Source organism: Telopea speciosissima, chromosome 9 (assembly GCF_018873765.1).
Source record: "Telopea speciosissima isolate NSW1024214 ecotype Mountain lineage chromosome 9, Tspe_v1, whole genome shotgun sequence".
NCBI lineage: Eukaryota > Viridiplantae > Streptophyta > Magnoliopsida > Proteales > Proteaceae > Telopea > Telopea speciosissima.
The window spans coordinates 61,152,949-61,175,834 of NC_057924.1; the positions used below are offsets into that span (position 1 = coordinate 61,152,949).

Below are 22,886 nucleotides of genomic sequence, written 5' to 3' on the forward strand. Positions count from 1 at the left end.
TAGTTCAATCTATAAAGGAAGGACAATCGATTGCACTTGGCTCAGAACCACCTAACGGTGGCTCTCTATTCCCTCAAGACTTGCTTCTTATTTTTCCTTCACCCTTCATCTGTCTGCAAGCTGTGAGCAAGTCTACCTTCTTGGCTAAGCACCGATCCAATGCCTACGTGAGAAGCATCACAATCAACTTCGAATACCTCTGACAAATCCCCACCATAGAGGCTCCTTCAATCCTGTTTTCAGGGCATATTGCCCTGCTGGTTTGTTGCTGGACAAAATCACCCAAATCTGGTTTGATAGTCCCTGTTTTCTGGTATTTAGCAGCTGCCGGCTACTAGTGTGTTCTCAAACTGTTAGTTTTGTTTCCTATTTCATGTCTAAGTTGGTTACCTTTTGTCTCTAGGATTCTGGCTGTTCTAGATTGTTTATATATGATCAGTCGCCAGTCAGTCAGCAAGAGACACACCCGTGTCTGCTCTTTTCTGTATTGCAGAGTTTCTTCTTCTTCTTTTCTTCTTGCTTATATAGCTGTAAGTATTGTTAGAGGTTGCAAAGAACACAAAAGTTTTCATTTTTATTTTGTCAACAATACCTAAGAATTGACCATAAAATGTTTAGTACCAATTTCGAGTAGTGACACAATGTCTGACAATGAGACGATTTCCAGGGGTACAGCCTTGATGGAGAGGAAGACGGCAATTGAGCATCAACATAATGGGGCTTTTTGGATAACATTCACAGTGGCTATGGAAGTGAAATGGTACACCCAAGGTCTGATTACTCCAACAGAAGGCATAAGAATAATGGGTAAAATTCAGAGAAAAAGGAGTGCAAAACTGCAAACCAGGATAGATTACTCAAATTCTTGAATCATTTGATGATTAATAAAAACAAAAAGAGAAGCTGACTGAATCTAAGTTAGGGAGATGGTAGCAATTTAGGTAGAGTGCCACAAAGCTTACCAATGAGCTAATTGGATGAAAGCATACATCAATTTCCAATTTTCCATAATCAAACTCATTTATGAGATTGATAATCAGAACATTTTAACAGTAGGGACTTAAACTTAAATGATGAACCCCAGTGATTGGCAGATTATTATAAATGTATAAGAAAGGCAAACCCCACCTTCAAGTTCTCAAAACAAATATAAATTGCCAGATAAAAAATGAGTTCTGGAAAATAGTTAAAGAATTAAAGCTAATGCTGCATCCAAAATATCCATACCTCATCAGCAATCATGGCAATAAGGGCTGAGTTCCTCGTAGAGATCTGACCTTTGTTTGCCATTTAGAGATGAATAGTACGACTGTTAAAAAAAAATGAAAAAAAAGAAATCACCACATCAGGAATGACAGTGTGTGTAGATATAAAAGCCATACTACCCTCCTCCCCAGAAAAAATGATAATAATAAAAAAAAGAAAAAGCCTCCAAAATTACAGAGTTCAAGTCACATAATGAACTTAAAACTCTTACTACCCTAAAATACCAGTGTGACAACCATTCTGCATGCATCTTCAACTCACCACCCAAATCATTGGGTCTTTCTATGAGTCATCCGTACACACTCATGATAATGCTTCCTCTTTTTTCAGTTACTGGCACAATATTTTTAACTTTTAAACTCAGATCCAAATACAAGTGGCTAGTATTTCTATCGCAGAATTATCATTAACGACCTTCATGGACATGCTACTATGACCCATCACACCACCTTTGTACCCTCTGACAAGGGGATAGCTGATCCAATTTTAAACGTGAACAACCCCATTACCAAGAGCCTGAAGTCAATCTCAACGCCCATTTTTTTACCTTAATTACCAACTTCTATGACCTAGAGAAGTCTAACATAGAGTTACAATACGTGGAACACAGATCATATAAGAACATAACAACCCAACCCAAGAAGAGGAAAATAAAAATGCCATAATCATAATCCGAAGGAAGTGTTAAAGAATCTTTCATTTGAAGAAATAAAATTAGTTAAATTAAAAAGAGAATTAGAACCAAAATAACAGTTTAATCTAGGTGAGAAAAGGAACAGAATCTGTAGTAATCTAGGTGGACAAAAAATTGAGTTTGATAACGCGTAGTAATTTCTATTTTTCAGCAACAATTAAAATTTTTCTCTATCAATTCAGATCAAACGAATAGCAAACAAAACAAAAGATGGAACTTTAAAAAAAAAAAAAAAACAGAGACAAATCCGTTGATGGAAATCAGTGACAGTTATAGGATTGTACAGAAAAGCAAGATTTTTTTGCCTTTTCCTTTGAAACCTCCTAATAAATATGTTATCCAGTTTAGCGAGACTGACTCGATTTAAAGAAACTAAAGACAGTGAGCCCTTTCTCTTTGTGAAGGACAGAAGAAATAATGATTAAGAGTTAAAATTCAAAACATCATCTTCGTCTCCATTATGCTAGTACGAAACAATGTTTTTCCTAGGAAACAAAGTAGAAGATGGAGATACAAAAACGTATACCTCTACTTCTGCGAACAGTCAAGCGTCGCAAGGCGAAATTACAGAGAGAAGAAAGATCAGAAAAAGGTATAGAGGGGAGAGACGGAGAGAGAGCTTACCCCGATGAACTTTGCTGGAGAAGACGGCGCTAGAGTTTCGTGGAGATCTGAGACACGAGTCTCGGAGAGCACTATTTCTCCGTCTAAATTCTGGAAAACAGATTTCTAATTTTTTTTTTTTTTTTTAATGAACAAAAAGATGGGGAAATAACAGTGTTGCAGGCGCAGGGCCACTTACCTGTTACCCGGGTGACCAGGCCAGAATCAATTTATTGATCCAGATCCAGTCCAAACTCCAAACCCGTAATTATGGATGTGGACATAGTAAACTTTAGGTTTTTTGATAAAATGTCCCCCTCATAATGCCAATTTGTCTAAATGCATCTTTACAACTTTACAATTTACATGTGCCCTTTACTTTCAAAATATTGTAACACTTTAGTCCAGTCTGTTAGTTTGAGATGTTAGATCTTAGTTTCAGGAAATCTAATGATCAAAATACCCTTGTGATAAAAATCCACTAAAATTAAAGGGTAAAATGATCAAATTGCCCTCATCTTCTCTAAATCGTTTAGGGTTTGAAACTGAAAATCAAACCCAAAACCGTTTTGGGGAAGATGATCAAAATACCCTTGTTCCTTTATAACTTTCTTGCATTTTTTACTTGTATTTGCATACTATTAAATCATGTTATTTATTCCATAATGCCTAGCAATAGAAGACCGGCAAGTTCGGGTGGACTGGGGTGCCTAATATTTTTCTCGGACCGTAACTTGACTTGTACTTAGACCAATGGACCAATCAGTCCCCAAAAGGACATAACATGAGGGTCATTATATTTACATTTTAGGTGGCGACTCTAACATTCAATTCACCTCTCTCTTCTCCCCAAAAAGGGATGAGGTAGAGGACATGTGGTGATCCCCCACCATGCAGTCATTTCTCCTCACAGTCGGACATCGGACTAGTGTAATTGAATCTTAATCGAACCTTAAACGGTGCAAAACCAGGCTATGTGCTTGTTTAAATTTAAACCGTGCAAGCTTAATAACTATGAGTGAAAAAAAAACCCCAAAAAATACAAAAATAGAAATGAGTGAAAAAATGAATTGAAAGAAGTGTCATAGAAGTTAGATCTATGTTTGAATGACTGACTACCAACAATTTTGGCATATATAAGAACCAAAAGATGGATGTTCCACGAGTTTTTTATGTTTGGTTGATATTGATTCATGAACGATTGGTAAATTGATTAAAACAATGGATGGGTTTTCTTCAATGGTATGATGAGAATCGGAAATAGGATCCCATGGGATGATCATGTTGGAATAAGCAATGTTTACCTTTCCAAACTTGATGGTTGGGTTCATTGACCTTTGAGAATGAGTGGAAAAAAAAATAAAATTAAAGGATCAGGTAGGTCGGGCGCCTAACGGGCTAGGACCCGACATCAGGACCGCCCAATTACTAAACGTGTCCTGGATTTTAGTCGGGCAGGCTCGGTTGGTTCATCCGGGCCGGGCCTGGAATTGACATCCCTGAATCGTTAGCGTTGCTTTCATCTTTAAAGGGCAAAAACATTAAACTGACACATACGGGGACATTCTTGTAAATTGAGTCAGTCATTTCAAATTCGCATGGAAGGCGGTCTCCGAGTCTGAGCTTCATCCAATGTTAAATTTTGAAGTGCATTACTAGACAAAACCACTTTCCCAGACAAAACCAACGGTTTCTTTCTTAATTCTTACCGAGGACAGTCGGCTAGAACGAACGAAAGGGGAAAAGAGTTTCGCGGAACCAAAAAGAGAGCATAGCACGATGGTTTCATCTAAGGTACTGAAGTAAACCCTAACACTATTTCTCATAAATTATACTCTCTTTTTGGTTAAATTTTTTTTTTTTTGAATGCGATCATGGATCGCTGCGAAACCTGATCCTCTGTAAACCAGGTTAAGTTGATTAGTGGTCGAGTTGCAGAAAACCAACGCATTGTCAAGAACGGTACGTTTTCTATGTTTTTCTTTCCTGTCTTTACTAATTTATTGTGAGGGAATGGCTTTTTATGTTTGTCGCTGCTTTTTGTACAGCCGGTACGAGAGGTTTTAAGTTTTATTCAGATACTGAAAGGATAAAAGTTCGTGGAAATGAGGCGGTTGGTTCTGATGTCATGTAAGTCGATTTTTATCAGCACTTTCTTCTCTCTTGTCTCTGCTTCTCTGAGTTTTGTAGTTGTTTTTTCTTAAATTTCTTTATTCCTTTTTCCAGGAAAACTGGAAGAAAACTATTGGCGATGACAAGGTATGTTCAATTTCTTTGAAGAATGTTAATGTCTTCGGCTGCATGAGTTTCATTTCATACTAAGTTCCATTGACATTTGTATCCAAAAAAAAAAAAATAATGCTTCAAAGATGGTCTTATCCTGATTCAAACTTATTTCTCAGTAAAAAGTTGGAAATAAGGCCATTTTTAGGTTTATATGAGATTAAACAGTCTTTGTTATTTGTTGATATTTTGGTCATGGTTGGAAATGAGTGCAGTTTTGGGGAAGATCAAATGGACTGGTAAAAACCAGGATGAAACCATAGCCAAGACGATTCAACTTATTTTCCTGAACTGCTTTGAATTTTCCTACTTTATGCTTTGTTTTGGATGTAGAAAATCATTGTCTCCGACAGAAGGTGATAATCAGACTGATTTGAATAATCCAAAGGTCATTTTATTATTATTATTATTATTTTTTAATTTCACTGCTTAATGTGTTTTATCTTTTTTCCTTAAAACTCCCAAGTATGTGGGTTATTTTAATAATGTTTTTCATTATGCTTCTTACTTTTCATTTCATCTATAGGGTACTGCTGATTGTTCAAAGACAAGTATGCCCAAGTCTGGCAGTTCTGGTGAGACATGGTGTCATTGACCCATTTTGATGCACATACTTTCTTATGTAGCGTTTGAGAATCATTTTTTTTAATATTGTTTCCCCAGTCAAGATTAAGGTTAGGAGAAAAGTATTGGCTGATGTCAGCAATGTAAAGAGTTACATCCTAAGGAGTCGAGCAACCGATGGCTCCAAACCACTGTGAGTAAAAGAGAGATTTTTTTCTTGTGTGGATGAAGACTTTATTTTGCTGGTGTTTTTTTTAAAGATTTTGGCACAGGGTTGAGCACCAACTAAGTTTTTGAGCTGATCTGTTTGAAATGTGTTCTTGGGGATTTGAGGCTTTGAGCTCTAAGAGTTCTGAGATATTTTGTTTTTGGATTTTTTAATCACTAGACCCTTTAAATTGTGATGTGCAAGCTGCTCCATATGGTATATTTCTCATAATTATTGTATCTAAAAATTATTTGGTATTCTTTGTCTCAAAGAATGTACTAAAATCGAGAATGATGGGTTATGCAGGAACGGAAAAAGTGAGAGAAGTTTCTCAATACAACAGTATGTGGACCAAGATCCTATTTCTTAATCTCTTTTTTTCTATATGGACTTGTAGGTCTCAATTGGACATATACAGTTTTCGATATTTTAAAGTGGTTTTAGAGTTTAGATCCTGGTGTACGACACCAAAGAAATGTTCCACAAGTAGCAGGCCCAAATGATAAATAGTCAGTAAAAGATAAAAAAGAATAAAAAGAAGAAGAGAGGTTACTAGATAAGCCAAAATTATCTAGGTTTTAGTGCAAGCTATAACTAGCAGTAAAATTCCAGGACACCAAGCACAACAGCAGCAAAATAGAGCAGCTGCTCAATTTCCGTTTTATAAAGCATAAAAGTAGTTCAACTAATTTGCTTCACCATGCCCCTTGCTTTTTGTATAGGCTATGAAAAATAGAAAAATGTTGAATTACTAATTTGAAAATATGCTGACTCTCAATTTGACAAAATGAGATCCTTTTAAACCATAAAACTCTCCAACTTGCCAAAAACCTAGACTCTCTTTGGTTGGATTTCGATTATGATTTCTGATTGGTTTCTAAAAATAAGTTAGCAAATAGGTTTTGGGTCAAGAAATTGAAATTGTTTGGTTGCATAAGAAATCCATTTTGGTTGCTGGGATGGGATGGGAGATGAAGGGAGGTGGGAGGACTCACGGATAGTTGGTTGCACTGGGAGCAGGGGTGGGGGTTGCGAGAAGGGGTGGGGGCAGGGGAGAGAGCTGGGCAGGGGTGGAGGATTGCGAGCAGGGTGGGGGCGGGGGAGAGAGGGTTGCATAGGGAAGAGGGTGAGGGGTTGCAAAGAAGGGGGTTGGGGCCTGGGGGAGAGAGAGAGAAATGAAATCGAAATAGCTCCCCAACTATTTCGGAATTTTGACTTCTATGCTTTCTATTTCCCATAAATGGGTGGACAAATCATACCGAACATTCTCATAAATTGAAATCACCACCGGAAATCGAAATCAAAATCCAACCAAAGAGCGCCCTAGACTCTAAAACTACTTTCTTATTCTGTAACTCATGACCCCAACTTGTTATTTTGACTCCAATCACAAGTTTAACAACCCCAACTTATTTTGCTTCTGATGCCATGTAAGTTGATTTCAATCAGTACTTTCTTCTCTCGGAGTTTTGGAGTTGTTTTTTCTTAATTTTTTATTCTCTTTCCAGGAAAACCGAAAGAAAATCATTGACGACAACAAGGTATTTCAATTTCTGTGAACTTTGAAGAATGTTAATGTCTTACGCTGCATGAGGCTCATTTCATGTTAAGTTCCATTGACATTTGTATCCAAAAAAAAGACTGACTTATTCTGATTCAAATTTATTTCTCCATAAAAAGTTGAAATAAGTCCTTTTTTTAGGTTTCTATGAGATTGAACTGTCTCTACTATTTGTTATATTTTGGTCATGGATGGAATTGGGTACAGTGTTGGGGAAGATTTTATGGTAAAACCATGATGATACCATATCATTCTGGGTGTACATGAAGTACAGGCAAAACAGTTCAAGTTGTTTTCCGGAACTGCTTTGAGTTCCCTATTTTCTGCTTTGTTTTGGCTGCAGGAAATCATTGTCTCCGACAGAAGGTGTTGATCAGACTGATTTGTATCATCAGAAGGTTAAATTGAATTTAATAATTTCAATGTTTAACGTAGCTGTAGTTGTTATGTTCCCTTTCGTTTATTCTTATTGTAATATATTTTTTTTTGTGTGTGTGTCCTAGTAAGGATCCATGTAGCTGACCCCATTTAATTGGGATAAGGCTGAGTTGTTGTTGTATGTTTAACGTGTTTATATTCCCCCCCCCCCCCTTCCTCCCTTATAACTCCACTTATTTGGGTTACTTTATTCATTTTTTCCTTTATGCTTCTTCTTGCTTTTCATTTCATCTGTAGGGTACTGCTGATAGTTCAAAGAAAAGTAAGCTCAAATCTGGTAGTTCTGGTGAGACATGGTGTTATTGACCTATTTTGATGTACATACTTGCTTATGTAGCTTTTGAGAATCTTTTTTTTTTTATTTATATTTTTCCCCAGTCAAGATAAATGGGAGGAAAGTATTGGCTGATGTCACCACTGTAAGGAATTACATCCGAAGGAGTCGAGCAAGCGATGGCTCCAAACCACTGTGAGTAGAAGAGATATTCTTTTCCTGCTTAGATGGAGGGTTCTTGTTATTTTCCTGAACCACTTTGAATTTCCCTACTTTCTGCTTTGTTTTGGCTGCAGGAAATCATTGTCGCCAACAGAAGGTGTTGATCAGACTGATTTGAATCATCAGAAGGTTAAATTGAATTTAATAATTTCAATGTTTGACGCGTTTATTCCCCCCCCCCCCCCCTTAAAACTCTAATTATGTGGGTTACTTCAATCATGTTTTCTTTTATGCTTCTTGCTTTTCATTTCATCTATAGGATACTGCTGATAGTTCAAAGAAAAGTAAGCCCAAATCTGGTAGTTCTGGTGAGACATGTTGTTATTGTCCTATTCTGATGCACAAACTTGCTTATGTAGCTTTTGAGAATCTTTTTTTTTTTTTTTAATTATATTTTTCCCCAGTCAAGATAAAGGATGGGAGAAAAGTATTGGCTGATGTCAGCACCGTAAGGAATTACATCGTAAGGAGTCGAGCAAGTGATGGCTCCAAACCACAGTGAGTAAAAGAGAAATTCTTTTTCTGTTTGGATGAAGACTTAGGGGTTTGAGCACTAAGAGTTCTGAGATATATTGATTTTTGGATTTTTTTTTTTTTTGATACACAAGACCCTTTAAATTGTGATGTGCATGCAGCTCTATATGCCCTTTTTCTTATATTTTTGTAACTAAGAATTCTTCGTCAAAGAATGTTGTTCCAAAATTGAGAATGATGGGTTATGCAGGAATGACAAAAGTGGGGGAAGTTTCTCAATACAGCAGTATGTGGACTGAGATCTATTTCATAATCTCCTTTTTCTGTATTGACTTGTGGCCTTGTGGGTCTCAATTGGATATATGCAGTGTTCGATATATTAAATTGGTTAGACCCTGTTGTACGAAACCAAAGAAATTTGCCACAAGTAGCACTCTCAAATGCTAAATAGTCAGTAAAAGATAACAAAGAATAGAAGGGGAGAGATTACCAGATAAGTGACAAATTATCTGTGCCTCTGTGGTTTAGTGTAAGCTACAACTAACACTATAATTCAATGGCACCAACCACACCAGCAGCAAAATAAAGCAGCGACTCAACTTCCGTTTAATAAAGCAAAAAAGTAGTCCAACTAATTGGATTTGCCAGGCCCCTTGTCCGCCCTTGTGTTAATTGAAGAAGCTGTGTACTGGGCGTGGTGCATTGGAGTTCTTGATCTTTTGTATAGGCAATGGAAATAGAAAAATGTTGAATCACTAATTTGAAAATCTCATGCTGACTCCCAATTTGACAAACTAAGAACCTTCTAACCATTAAATTCTCTAACTTGCCAAAACCTAGACTCTAAGACTATTTTTTGAACTACTATGGGGTTATTTTGACTCCAAGAACAATTTTACCAACTACAATGAGTGCTTCCCAAGTAAAGAAAGAAGAACTAAGCCAAAACTCCCTATTTACTCAAATTCAAAAAAATATTTATCCTGTCAACGCTTGACAGTCTCTCAACAAATTGGCCATAATTTTCTAAGACCAGCACATAATCATCTTTGTTTTGAAAAAGCTCTCAACTATACCATGCCAAACGGACAAATTTTGACTTTCCAAAAGTAGCCCCAAAGTTAGGTGATGGAAATAAGAGGAAGAATCAGCATTAGATTGTGGTTCTCTCATTTGGTTAAAAAGGAAGTGTAAGCCACAAACATTTTAGGTCAAGCCTACTGGTACCATTATGTATTTGGCTCAAATTAAGTGATTATTGCCAATTATATTTTGTGATGCATCCAAATGAACCTCCTACTTTTCCTACTTGTATAATTATATTGCTTCTTAAAAATCTTTTGCAGCAAGATTCAAGGAGGGAAAGCTTTATATGGGTCAAGGTATGGGCTTTTTCCTCTTCCGTTCTCAATTTTGAAATTTGTATTTTTAATTGTTTTTTTTTTTTTTTGAAGTTTCAGTCACAGGTGTTTTAATTACAAATATTTTTTCAACTCATGTTTCTAGGGTTTCAGTGGGTCAGAGTACTGACTTTGCAACTGCAATATCAAGAAAACCTGTAATGGTATGTAAACCAGTACTAAATCTCATTTTAGCTGAAAGTAATTACATATTTTCTTCCATTAATGTGGTCTTTCTAATTTACTCAAAATGGTTTACTTAATTCTATCTCAATGTAACTGTTTACTCTTTTTGACAAGGTAACTGAATAATCCAGATATGCATTTTTGAAATTTTAGTACGTAAGAACACTCATGGATTTAGGTATCGCTGGTACCAAATACCGATACCTGAGTGTTACTGTAGCGGTTGATCGTATCGGTCAGATCAGCTGTTACAAATATATCGGTCAAGGTATCGAGCAACACGGTGTTTATAGTATTGGTATTGTATCAGACGAAATGCCCGATACATATTGGTTATTTTTATAATTTTGTGGATTTTTTATTTATCATTATTCTGTTGATACAGTAACTGATACCATGGTCGATTCCAAAAATGGCTCTGACAGCATGTATCAGATCGATACAGGCAGATACGTATCGGTATAGGTATTAGTGGCGACTGATACCAGTGATTACCAATTACCATAACCTTGAGTTATAGTAGAGGTATAATCACATATGGTAATATTTTAATTTCTAAAGATAAATTTGGGTCCATAAAAAGGAGCTATTGCGGTTAGTTTAAACCTTATTCAGCTATAAGTATGTCTTAATAAAAATTGTCTTGTGAACTTTTTCTTTCTTTGAAATTTTAGTCAAATTGAGTTGAACTTTCATGTAATTTTTATGTTTTTTGTGACTGAATACTTTTATTTCTGGGTCTTGAAGTAGGAGGGTAAAGAATGGTACTAGTAATGAAGGCTCTACTAGTGGATCTAGTTTATCCATGCAATAAGGCATTTAGGTGGCCTTTGTGTTCCAATTTCCAAAACCTACTTGCAGCTGCATCTTTTACTTCATTTTATTTTGGACTATTGTCTATCGTATAAGCTTTAGATTATTGTGACTCACAGAAAGATTTTATTCATCATTCACCTGTATGTTTGAGACAGGATATAGTCCAATGTGGACTGGATGATAAAAGCCCATAATGAATAAGAGGGACGAAACCCTTAATGCTTAGTAGTTTAAATAGTTGGAATCAGTTGGGACATAGTTGTCAAGGTGTCACATAGGCACCACCTGGGCGTCCAGACGGTTTGTGAGGGTCAAGGCGATTGGCAGCTTTTTTGTCAACGCATTTTAAATGAAAAAACAGTGACAGAATGGCCAAAAAAGGGGAAACCTGAGGGAAAAGTTTGGGAAAAAGGAAGAAGAAGAAGAAAACAAGACAGAAAGAGGGTTATGAAATTCCATAGTTTAAATTTATAAAAAGGGAAAATATTTTTAATTTTACATAAAAATCCTCCCCCAAAACTTAGTATTTCACACATAAAACTCCCTCAAACATATAATTTTACATAATCCTCTGAACCACCTTAAAACTTAATACTTTACACAAATCCTTCACCTCTTTAGGTAGCAAGCCTTAGTTGTCTGTGCACCAAGCCACTGCCTGCGGAAAAGAGTACTTACCAGGTGTTTCGCTAGTTGCTACATGCAGTCTTTTAATTTCCCCCTCTGGTCCTATACAAGCAATCTGTACCTTTCAATTTTTGAGCTATCTTTCATGTCTTTTCTTCGATATTTCAAGGTTTGATTCGATGTTCGCTGAGATCCTTATATTAAACTTCTCTAGCTTTCCCATAGAGGATGCCTGAAGGTTATCTGTTTCTTAAAACTGGATCCTGTACAACTTTAGGAGTATAAAGTGTAAATTATATACTAATCGACCAAATAAATTCAAAGAAAGAACATTTGGGTTCTTCTTACGGATAAAATGTCAGGTAGGTTTTTTCTTATAGGACTAGAACGCTCAACATTTAAAAGCTGAAAGAAAAGTGAAAGATTATCCTGCTAGTGAGCCTAATCCCATAGCATAGGTTGGTGGTTTTAAATGTTGATATTAAGAGATGGAAGAGAACAACTTGAAAAATCAGTTGCCCCAACAACTGATGATGAGACCTAAAGGAAGAAAAAAAATAGTATTATTTAGATCTTGAGACAAATTGAAAACAGAAGGAAAGTATATACAAATGCTGTGCGGTGTATAATAGTTACCACTATAAAAGACATAGTAAAAGTGGCCTTTGGATAATGTGAAGGGAAAGGGCCATTATTTAAAGAACTAAATATTGTGGAGTATAAGTTTGACAACTAAGATACAAAGTTCTTGTTATAAAGTTCTACAAAAGACTGGAAGAAAGTTTTGTATTGGACTTTTCTCCTTATCTTTTCAACCATTAAACCATTTTGCCTTGAATGTGACTTTTTTAACTATTTTTATGTGCAGCACTCTGTTTGCCTTTGACAGATTAGTAGAGGAGGGTGGGGCACACCACCATGTTACCATATGGCAGTGAACTGCCCATTGTGCTAGGCCTAGGATAATGGGTGGTATGCCACCACCTTTCCGTATATTCCCATTCTAAGAATGTGTCAATTTCTTGTTTGTTTATTGGTTTTCGTCTTCTTTTGGAAGCTTGCAAGGAACTGCAGTCGTAACTTTTTCAACAGAGGTGGATACCCATCTTTTCAAAGAATAAACACAATGTATAATTATATAAATTGTAATTATGGTCAAATTTGAACATCAGGATTCTTACCCCTTTATTTTACAGTTCAATTGTTAAATTGATGGAATTATGTTGTTTTTGTTACAACCACTTATCCCAAAAGCTCGTGCTGTTAAGTAAGGGCCTCAACAATGTATATCAACACACAACAACATCCCTTGCACGTCCAGGCCCACACACACGGCTCTGCAGATGACACCATCAGTTGTCACCAAGGGGGCACAACACGTAGGGGCAGAACAACATGTAACACAAACCCCTCACTTACCAGGGATCAAACACCCGACCTCCTGGCTCTGATACCTTGTTACAACCGCTTATCCCAAAAGCTCGAGCTATTTAATGAGGGCAACGACAATGTATATTAACACACTATAACAGTTTTCAATAGGGGGTTTGGATAGGAACATTTGAATCAACATGGTGCTATGACTGTCTTAGAGTTCGTTTCTGAACTAGTTAAATGTTGCTTACGACTCCATATGAACCAGCAGGCTGCTATCCTCCATGTATGTAAGGAACCAAGAAGTGTTGTTAAATCTAGTAATCCAAATGCTGTGGGTAGTGGATTAATAGTGCTGGTGCTTGCAAGGCCAGTTAAAGTGATGAGCGCTATTAAAGTTATCTCTTTCCTCTTTTTGATAATAAAAGCCGGATTAATATTGATGTATGGTCGAGTTATAGCTGGAGGCCCTATAGTATATACATGGGCAATAAGCTCTATTATTTTTGGCTCAGTATAAAATATCCATCATAAATTGATAAAGAAATGACGTACAAATGGTGTGCAGAAGTCTCAACCTGACCCCCTCTAAAATGGAAGCCCATATGGAATTGAGTTGTGTATGGTGTTTCAGTTACCTATAAATGTCAATTCACAATTGCATAAAGTGCCGCCGGGGGGGGGGGGGGGGAGTTGGTTTTGATAATTATCAAGATTTTCATAGGCTGAAACAGGTTGCAGTATTAACATATGCCTTTAATTTTTTCAACTGTAAACTCTTCCCTTTCTCTTCCCATCATTCTCAGACAAACCCTATTAATAAGTGACAGAAGTAAATTTGAAAATAAAAATGGTTTAGTTTAGTCAGGTATATGCAATATCTCTGCAACTTATTTCTTGATTTCTTTCCAACCAAAAATTCATTTGTTACATGTTAAATTTTGTGTTTGTTCCAAATTAGGGAAAAGGTACAGCAAACCGAAGTGTTGAAACTCACCTCCGGAAGAATAGTAAGTCACTCTTTTCAAAATTTCTTCTATTTTCTATGACCAATCTGCTCATTTGTGTATAATCGTTTCTAAAACAGGTGGTATCAGAGACTCTAAGATTTATTCTGACAAGCTTAAGGCCCTGAAACAAGAAATTGGTACAGATGGCAGGTACTTGTAATTCAAAATTTCTTAGTTTCTTATTCTCTTATAAGCTGTGGAAGTTCCCCTCTGAATAAAAATTCTTGAATGTTCTCCAAATTTATGACAGGAAAAGTGCTAGAAAGCCTCTAACGTTGACAAGGTATGTGAGATTGCAGAGTTGTCTTCAAGTTCACTTGTTAAACCTGAATACATTTTGCAAATGTTTCTAATATTCTTTTGGTCCTTTTTGATTTGAAGGAAGTCATTGCCAGTCACAAGGATGATGAACAAGACCCATTCAACTCATGTAATTGTTGGGTTTCATTACTCTCTGCTGGTATTCATGTTCCTCTGCTTTTTTTCTGGATATCTATCAATACTTGTCTTCATCTATTTATAGGATAAAGGTGAAAATTCAAAAAAAGGTACAAGAACTTGTAATTTCTCGGGTAAGATGCAACATTCCAGAATTTAAGTTGTGCCACAGGCAAATATACCAGAATCCCTTTAATACTATTCATTGGATTCAGTTACAACTATGGTTGGAGGGAAGGTGGTGCCCAATGTAAGAGGTGCAAAAAATCATCTTTTGCGGAGCCGAGTGAGTGATGGTTTTGTCTCAATGTGAGTAACAACAGATGCTGAAACAATGGTTAATTATTGAATTAAAGGGCTTTTGGACAGTCACATAGGAGGGCCATCCTATATGGCACACCGCACACCTACTTTTTGCCCCATGGAAGGATGTTGTTACAATTCCAACCATTGGTAGATGGTACATGGTTTGCATTAGCCACTTGTCAAATTTTAAAGCAGAAGCCAAATTCAATCATACCCTCCCAGTATTGGAATATGCCCTCTTTGTACTCCATGTATTGTTATGAACCCTTTTGATAGTCCTGAATTTTCAAAGCTTTATTTTGGCCTTGACCAATTCCATTTACCTGTTACTTGACATGTGAAGGGGGCAAGCCTTGGCACAATGGTAAGGTTGTTCCATTGTGACCAAGTGGTTACTGGTTTGAGGCTGTTTCCAGGAAACAGGGGTAAGGCTGCATACATTATGACCCTCCCCGGACCCTGCAGTGGTGGGAGCCTCATGCACTGGGTACGCCTTTTTTTGTAACTTGACATGTGAGGAAGGGACCATGAGGTCTGCCTGTCAACAAAATTTGGGGTCCATCCAACCTGTACGTGGAAGGTATTTAGGCTTTACAAGAAGGCCTTCCTTAGGGGCTGTCCAGGAAATCATTGCTTATTATTTTTATAGTCATTGTGCTTTTCTAACAGCATTCCTTTGCAAAATCATCCTAGGCAGCTAAATGTTAATATATGTTCTGGTGCAGGAAGGATAAAAGTGAAAAAAGGAGTGTTTATGTGAACTTATTTATCATGTCAAGTTGCTTAGATAAACTAGAGGATATTGTGATTGAAAAAAAAAGTGATAATATGTCCTCTTTAACCCAAAGAATTTAAAAAGTGATTGATATTCTTTTGGAACTTGGAAGACTTAAAACTGGAAACATTGATGTGCCATAGTGTTTTACTATTGCTACTTTTTCCATTTGTTTTTTAATTCTTAATATCTATGTTTTGATTTCACAAGTTCTTTCTATTTTTCGTGACTTACATATTCTAGGGTTCCTGTGGGTCGAAGTACCTTGCGTACAAGTGCATTGTCAAGAAAACCAATCAAGGTGTGTCTCAGTTTCTATATGATTTGTTGCATTCTTGTTTCCCCCTATATAATGTGATTCCATTTTTGTTGCGTCACTTTTTTCCTTCAGTAGCTAAATAAACATATACTGGAATAGTTTATTTTCATAGTTTTTCTTTGCTTGTATTCTGTAAATTGTAATGTAGTAAGTTTTGTTTCTACTGGCTTATTGATCTCCTCTGTTGTAGTTACCAGGTTTATAATAGGATGTATTTGGAAACATGGATAACTAAGAAAGATAATGAAAGGAAGCAACTGCTCATGTTCTGATTTGCCTTTGTGGATCTTGCCCAACTCTTAATCAAACATCAATTGCATAAGCAAAAGGGAGAGCTATCCATACAGCCAACTTTTTCTTTATTAGATGGAAATTATGAAATCACAATTTCTATATATAAGTTATTGGAGTTTAAGGGTGTTGAATCCAAGCCTTTGAATCTGTTGAAATATCCAACCCAAGATCATACTTAGGGGGAGGGGCTTAATGGTTTAGGAAGTTATCCAAGGTCCTAGAGTTAGTCAATGTGGGATTATTTCCAACACTCTACCTCACATGTTGCCCCCATTTGGATGGCCGTACATGGATGTATTATTGTGAGCCTGGAGGCTCTGATATCACGTTGAAATATCCAACCTAAAAGCTTAAGGACCCAAGTCGTATATGACATCATCTAAGGTCCAGAGTTATTTGATGTGGGATGTTCCCAACAAAATCACTTAACCTGATTGGGAGCGAATTAACACTTAGTAAGTGGTTTGGTCTTAATTTGAGGGCTAAAGGTCGATAAATTAGTAGGTTCAATCTTAGTCTAACCTGACTCGACTGACAGGACCAACCAATTAGAAATATCCAAACCTGACCGATTAAGGACCAATTAATCTATTCTAGTTCCAAAATATGGACTATAGATGGGTTAATTGGTTGGTCAATCAGTCCTCATAGTGGACAAAGCCTGATTGACTAACTGACCGATAAATAAACTTATTCAATTTGACCACCCTAAGACTGATTGCTTAATTTATTGATCTCGTCTTGACCCAATATGGACTTGATAGCGACTGATCACACAACCTCACCTGACCGAATTACAGCTTTATCTGAGTTCTTGAGAAGCCCATAGGGCTGCAGACTACCTAATGAGGCTTTTATCCCCTGTAAAATATGTTATAATTCTTGATCACTATAGCTAAACTCCAAAGCAACCTCCAATTTATTATTCAAGAGCATACTAGTGGCCCTCTCTATTGTGGATGTAAACTCTTGCACTGTAAATAATTACAATAACACCACCAATTCTAATAATGCTGGTTGTATGAATTATCTTATGTTCTCATAACCAACAAGTTACAGTTATGGTTGTTAAATCTCTCTTACATCTGTTGTTCAGGCATAAAAGAAAATTTAATTTTGGATGGATATGCTTGTGTGTTTGCTAATTAAGCTTTTCTTTGATAGATGCTGACTAAGCAGTTTGAAATCTCTCTTTTATTTTTTCTAAATTCCATGTTACAGACAGCTAATAGAACCACACACACATCCTCCAATTCCCAGAAGACCTCAACTTTCAACTACAAATCAAATTATTCTTCTTCATCTGCTGTTGCAAATATAACCAAGGACAAAGAAGAGGAAGTAATAAAGGCTTCTGCTCCTGAGAATGCTGCTGGGGTGACTTCTAGAAGCAGAGCTAGTCGTCGAAGATCATTTACATCTTTGCTAGTGGGGGCTAGATCAAAGGTTGGGACCTACTGAAATCTATTAGTGCTTCATTCTCCTCTGTTCATGACTTCTTAATGGCAATTGGCATTATTATGACAGGTATTAGGTGAGCTTGCTGAAGGTGTCAAACAGGAAGAGCTACCGAGTATTGATGATAACACTAATGATCTTGAAGTAGCAGAATACGTTGATGAGATCTATCAGTATTATTGGCTTATGGAGGTTAGATCCCCACCATTTTTCTCTGAAAATTCTTTTCGTAATTTGTACCAATCTTTGAATTCTGTTTGGCATTAAGTTTGCTGAATATCGCAACAGCTATGCATCTATGCATTGGAGACCAGTGGTTTGTTCAAATAGATGCTTTCTAGAACCAGTTGAGTCAGAGTGTAGATGATGGTAAATATTTGATATGCTTTCTGACATCTTTACGGAATGTAGTGTGAGATTGAGGCAGATGTTTAGGTAGGGAGGGGGGTACAGGCAGGTTAAGGGTTGTCTTATTATACCTTCTGATTGACCTTCCTTTTGTGCTTTACTTGAAGTTGTAGGGGGGTGTTGCTTAGCCAATGCTTTTAGGGTGTGTCAGGTTCAAAAGTAAGGTTGCAGTTGGCAGTTGAGGTTTTCCTCATGTTTGTATGAGTGGTGGGGACTGCCTTTCTGCTGAGGAGAGTATGGCTGTTTACTTTTGGGGTTTGGGGATTTCTTTTTTCTTTTTCCTCTTTCCTTGGTCCTTTTTTCCTTGACAAGAAAGGGGGGGGGGAATAAGTTGCTGTACATTCATTGGTAACACGCGGTAAATTTTTTGATATAAAATCTATTTGTTTTATGATTAAATCAACTATATTTGTTCTAATGTAAAGTAATCGAAAATCTTCTGATTTCTACGGCACCTTATTTTCAGGAAAATATCTATATACCAATAGAAAATAACCTAAAAACCTATTTTTGATTTTTATATCTATCAAACCACTTTTTGTATCTTTCAAACCCCTTGAAGATAAAAACCTGTCTATTAAACCATTCCAATGGCTGCTTGAAGCAAATAAGTAACAAAAATATCCATAAAAATGTATTTGAAGGTTTTTTTAGTGATAACTTGGAAACCATGAACACTTCACCATTCAAAAAAGGATTTAAGCAGGTGTGAGAGTTTCTGGTTCTCTATGGGTTTGATTGATAAACAAATTAAACAAAGATTTTTTGCATAAGAGTCTTTTTATCGTTTTTTATAAAATATTTTCTTAAATGGTGTGGCAGTGAGCCACTGATAAGTTGTCAACCATATGAATCCTTCCAGTGAAAGGAAATTTGATTCATGAAATATTTGAAATTCCATGTCCAATGTTGGATTTAATTTAGGAAATTGATTGTTGAAACATTTGAAATGCCCTCTCCAGTATCGATTGAATTTTGGAGGGCAGTAATTTCTAGCTCCTATTTATATATACATATTTTATAAAAGATTGTCATACAATGTTTCAATTTCTCACTTATGATAAGACAGATAAAACTCAAACACATATTGGAAAAATGATTTGACCCAAGTGATTACATAAAGAAGTTTAGTTGTACAAAAAAGGGTATAGAGGAAAGAGAAGTTGAGGAAGCTGGACCAAATCCAAGAAACGGACCCCAAGAGGATATCCTATAATGGAAAGGCACAAACTAATGGTGTTAGCTTTAAAGGATATACATAGTTGTCATTGATAGATATGATAGAAGGATGTATCACTAGATTTTACTTATCTATTACACAACAAGCTATTTGCCATGGTCTCCACTGGGCTAAGACAGATTATTGTTTGTTGTTCCATTAAGATGTTGCAGTAAATGATGTAAGCTTTCTGCATTGTGCTCATTTCTATATTACTATATTTCTTGAACTTTTGGGCAATGGCGTCCAGCTGAGCCAGGAGAGAAGACAAAGGAAAAAGGAATTTAGGAGAAACCAAAAGGTAGGGGGGGGGGGAACCCTTATCTCTTCTATTGATGAGTATACTTACGTAATTGAATCGACAATGTTAAACTTTAAATTATTGTATTGACAAGTTCATCCATATGAATACAAGTCAGAGTAAGTTAATTACTAGTCAGATGATGAGATCACATTCCTGTTCCATGTTCGCTTCCCTAGTCACAATATGTATACCATCAATTTGCAAGAAACTCCAAAATTTCAACTGAACTTTGAGGAGAAAATGACTCTTGCTCTATTGTAGAACGTGCGCATAGTATCAAGCAAATCTGAAATCAAATTTGAATAGGACATATTGTTAAAAAATATCCCTGTTATCAATAATAGATGTGAGAACTAGAACTACAACTCTGTTTATGTGTGGCAGAGGCAGCTTTGTACCATCCAAGTCTAGGTAAAACATATTATCTAGCAAATTTGAAATCAAATTTGAATAGGACATTGGTTAAAAAAAATCTTTATTATCAAATAATGGTTATGAGAACTAGAGCTAGGAATCTGCTTCTGTGTAGCCGAGGCAACTTTTGCTGCCCAAATGTAGGTCAAGTTTTTTGTTAGATACAGCTGCTGAGAACACATTGTGTACCGAGTCTGTTAATCTTTAGTGGTAAATCCTGTACCATTCTCAAGGTTTGGAGGATAGGCTGTTCTGAAATTTTGGTATTCTGGAAATGATGGTTTATATATGTACGGTGAAAAGCAATTTGAAGTGTCCAGGTGGTATATTCCGTAAAACGGAAAAACGAACAAGTGGACTCATCCTTTCCAGTAACTATTTGTTGTTTCACTCTTAGTTGCATAGTGGTATTTTTTGAATTGTTTGTGTGCTAACCCCACACAGATCTCTGTTTTAAAGATTTGAGCTACATATTTTTTTCATGACATGACTTGATAAACATAATTGTTTCGACTAAATAGCAGGATTACCAGACAGTGGAAAATAATTGTTTTGGTTATACCCATGAAACAGTCCTCAAATCGGAATGATATGCTTTTCTAGCTAAACTGTGGAAGGTAAGTGTATTCCTTAGGAACCTTGATTAATGGAGCTTAACCTGTCATATATCATCTATCCTTTCCTCTTAGAGTGCAGACCTAGTCCAGTACACACTGGGTCAGATAGTCTTCATTACCAACTGATGTCTGATGCATCATCAACCTCAGGAATAAAGTTCCTGACATGTGTGTTTCAGGAAATGCACTTGGGATACAGTATCCATACACATTTACCAAAATACACTTGTAAACTACCCTTGACACCTTCATGATGTGTTACACTTGCTTGACTGTTTAGTGTTCTCTAGGTGTATGATTCCAGCTTTTGTATTCCAAAACTTGAACCATACTGGTCGTAGTGTAGAAAATTTCTACTTTTTCCTGCGACATTTCTTCCTGTTCCAACGACCAATCTGCTGCTTTTTGTAACTTGGAATCTTCTCGTTGTTTATTTACTTTTTAATATTAGTTGCTGTGTGTAATTGCTTGGATGACTTCTGGAATTTTTGTTTTGATTGAAGTCCCTTAACTAAGCCACTTGTTTCTGCAGACCGAAAATCCATCCCTGGAAAATTACATGATGATACAGAAAGAGATAACTCCAGCATTGCGTGGAATACTGATCAACTGGTTAATTGAAGTATAAAATCTACCCTTTGATTCATTCTTTTGGTTTCTGATTACCCAACAACTTTTGCTTAATTCTTTATTTGCATGTTTCCTCTTCTGAGTTGTTATCTACTCAATTGAGATTTGAGTGGTAGATTCTTATCTTGGTTTCAGGTACACCTCAAATTTGAATTGATGCAAGAGACATTGTTTCTCATGGTAGCATTGCTGGACAGATTCCTTTCTAAGGTTATAATTGAAAAGAAGGAATTGCAGTTGGTTGGTCTTACAGCACTCTTATTAGCATCCAAATATGAGGACTTTTGGCATCCTAAGGTGGATATATATGTCCAAGTTTCATAACTTATAATGAATCACTGTTTAAATTTTCTTCTAAAGTGGGTGAGTCTATAAATTGTTTCAGGTCAAAGACTTAATTAGCATCACGGCAGACTCATACACAAGAGATCAAATGCTTGGAATGGTGTTTGAAACTTCTATTATTTTCTTAATTGTCTTTTTCTGCCTCAGCAAGGATATAATTGAACTCATTTATTTATTTGCGTTTTTAGGAGAAGCTTATCCTTAAAAAGTTGATGTTCCGTTTGAATGCACCAACTCTATATGTGTTTATGTTAAGATTTCTCAAGGCTGCTAAATCAGATACTAAGGTTCGTGTTAATACTTGTAAACAAGTGTTCTTTTTTGAAGTTTTTCATTTCTTTTTTTAGTTATTCATTTTTTTTAATCTTCTAGCATTCTGAGAATCCTACTGAACTGCTAATAAATTTCCTAACATGTATGTACTATGCTCTGTGGATTTGCACCAGCTTGAGCATTTAGCATTCTACTTAATTGAGTTGTCGCTGGTTGAATATGAAGCTTTGAAGTTCAAACCATCACTGTTATGTGCATCAGCGATCTATCTTGCACGTTTTACTCTGCAAATCAGCCCAGCTTGGACCAAACTGCTAAGAAAACATACGCACTATGAAGAATCTGATCTGAGGCATATTTCTAGGCTTTTAACATTGTCTGCGTCTGTTTGTTGATGTTGAGGATCAGGTTATACTCTTGTATTGACATGTTGGTTTTTATCTGCAGGGACTGTGCTGATATGATCTTAGGATTCCAAAAAACTTCTGGTAGAGGACCATTAAGAGTTACACATGATAAATATATGCAAAATGATCGTAGTTGTGTTGCAGCTATAAAAGCCATGGACAGGCTTCCTCTTATGATGTAAAATGTTTTTTGTATGTAAATATGACCGGAAGTTATTCAGTGGTGGAGAGTAGGCTTCAGATGCTGGTTTTTTGAGTGCATTGAATCCTTGAAGACAGATACCTCCACAACAGGTACAAATTGCCCTGCCATTCTACGTGTAGCATGTATCAAGAAGCATGCTCCAGTTGCATCTGAGAAGAAGTCAGTTATCTCTTTTGGATACCGAGTGAACCGAGTTTTTTTTGTCAATATAAAACCCATAGTTAATTACGAAGTCAATTTGTCTGTAACATAGATGATCATCATCAGCTTTAAGAACAATTTGTGATCAGGATTTGAGCTCCTAGAATATTGTCGTGAAGAGACGGGTTATAAATGTGTGTTTGGATCTCAATGTATAAATGCAGAGACAGGGTTGGGTATGCCACCAGCTTATGTTTGTTTTGGAAAGGGAATTACTACTAAAACGTTGTGATGAATACAAGATTTTGTTCCTAATCCTTTTATGTTTCTTGC

At 36.3% G+C, this 22,886-nt stretch overlaps 2 protein-coding genes across 3 annotated transcripts in view; one reads left to right on the forward strand and one right to left on the reverse strand.

The window, feature by feature from the left end:
* Nucleotides 1-1,367, reverse strand: part of LOC122640983 (V-type proton ATPase subunit F) — a 34,580-nt gene extending 33,213 nt beyond the window's left edge. For both annotated transcript variants that reach the window (XM_043834290.1, XM_043834289.1), the window contains exon 1: nucleotides 1,228-1,367. In XM_043834290.1, the coding sequence (XP_043690225.1) occupies nucleotides 1,228-1,290 (63 nt within the window). In that variant the 5' untranslated portion in view covers nucleotides 1,291-1,367. The remainder of the gene's footprint in view (nucleotides 1-1,227) is intronic.
* Nucleotides 1,368-4,235: 2,868 nt separating this feature from the next.
* Nucleotides 4,236-22,761, forward strand: LOC122639224 (cyclin-A1-1). The gene is made up of 31 exons (XM_043832047.1): nucleotides 4,236-4,357; nucleotides 4,474-4,525; nucleotides 4,612-4,693; nucleotides 4,790-4,822; nucleotides 5,180-5,234; nucleotides 5,373-5,421; nucleotides 5,510-5,603; nucleotides 7,523-7,577; nucleotides 7,855-7,903; nucleotides 7,996-8,086; nucleotides 8,188-8,242; nucleotides 8,373-8,421; nucleotides 8,518-8,611; nucleotides 8,838-8,873; nucleotides 9,934-9,969; nucleotides 10,094-10,151; nucleotides 13,952-14,000; nucleotides 14,078-14,150; nucleotides 14,251-14,283; nucleotides 14,382-14,430; nucleotides 14,524-14,572; nucleotides 14,654-14,747; nucleotides 15,763-15,820; nucleotides 17,354-17,578; nucleotides 17,660-17,782; nucleotides 21,085-21,174; nucleotides 21,318-21,479; nucleotides 21,568-21,627; nucleotides 21,716-21,814; nucleotides 21,974-22,152; nucleotides 22,248-22,761. Exons 1-31 carry the CDS (start codon nucleotides 4,343-4,345, stop codon nucleotides 22,387-22,389), a joined length of 2,388 nt encoding a protein of 795 aa, XP_043687982.1. The 5' UTR covers nucleotides 4,236-4,342; the 3' UTR covers nucleotides 22,390-22,761.
* The last annotated feature ends 125 nt before the right edge of the window (nucleotides 22,762-22,886 follow it).

Excerpts from the sequence above, each read along its gene's own strand:
- LOC122639224 (XM_043832047.1), top strand. Across the intron at positions 5,604-7,522 it reads ACCGATGGCTCCAAACCACT|GAAATCATTGTCTCCGACAG; the intron begins GTGAGTAAAAGA and ends TTTTGGCTGCAG. Across the intron at positions 22,153-22,247 it reads TATGAAGAATCTGATCTGAG|GGACTGTGCTGATATGATCT; the intron begins GCATATTTCTAG and ends TTTTATCTGCAG.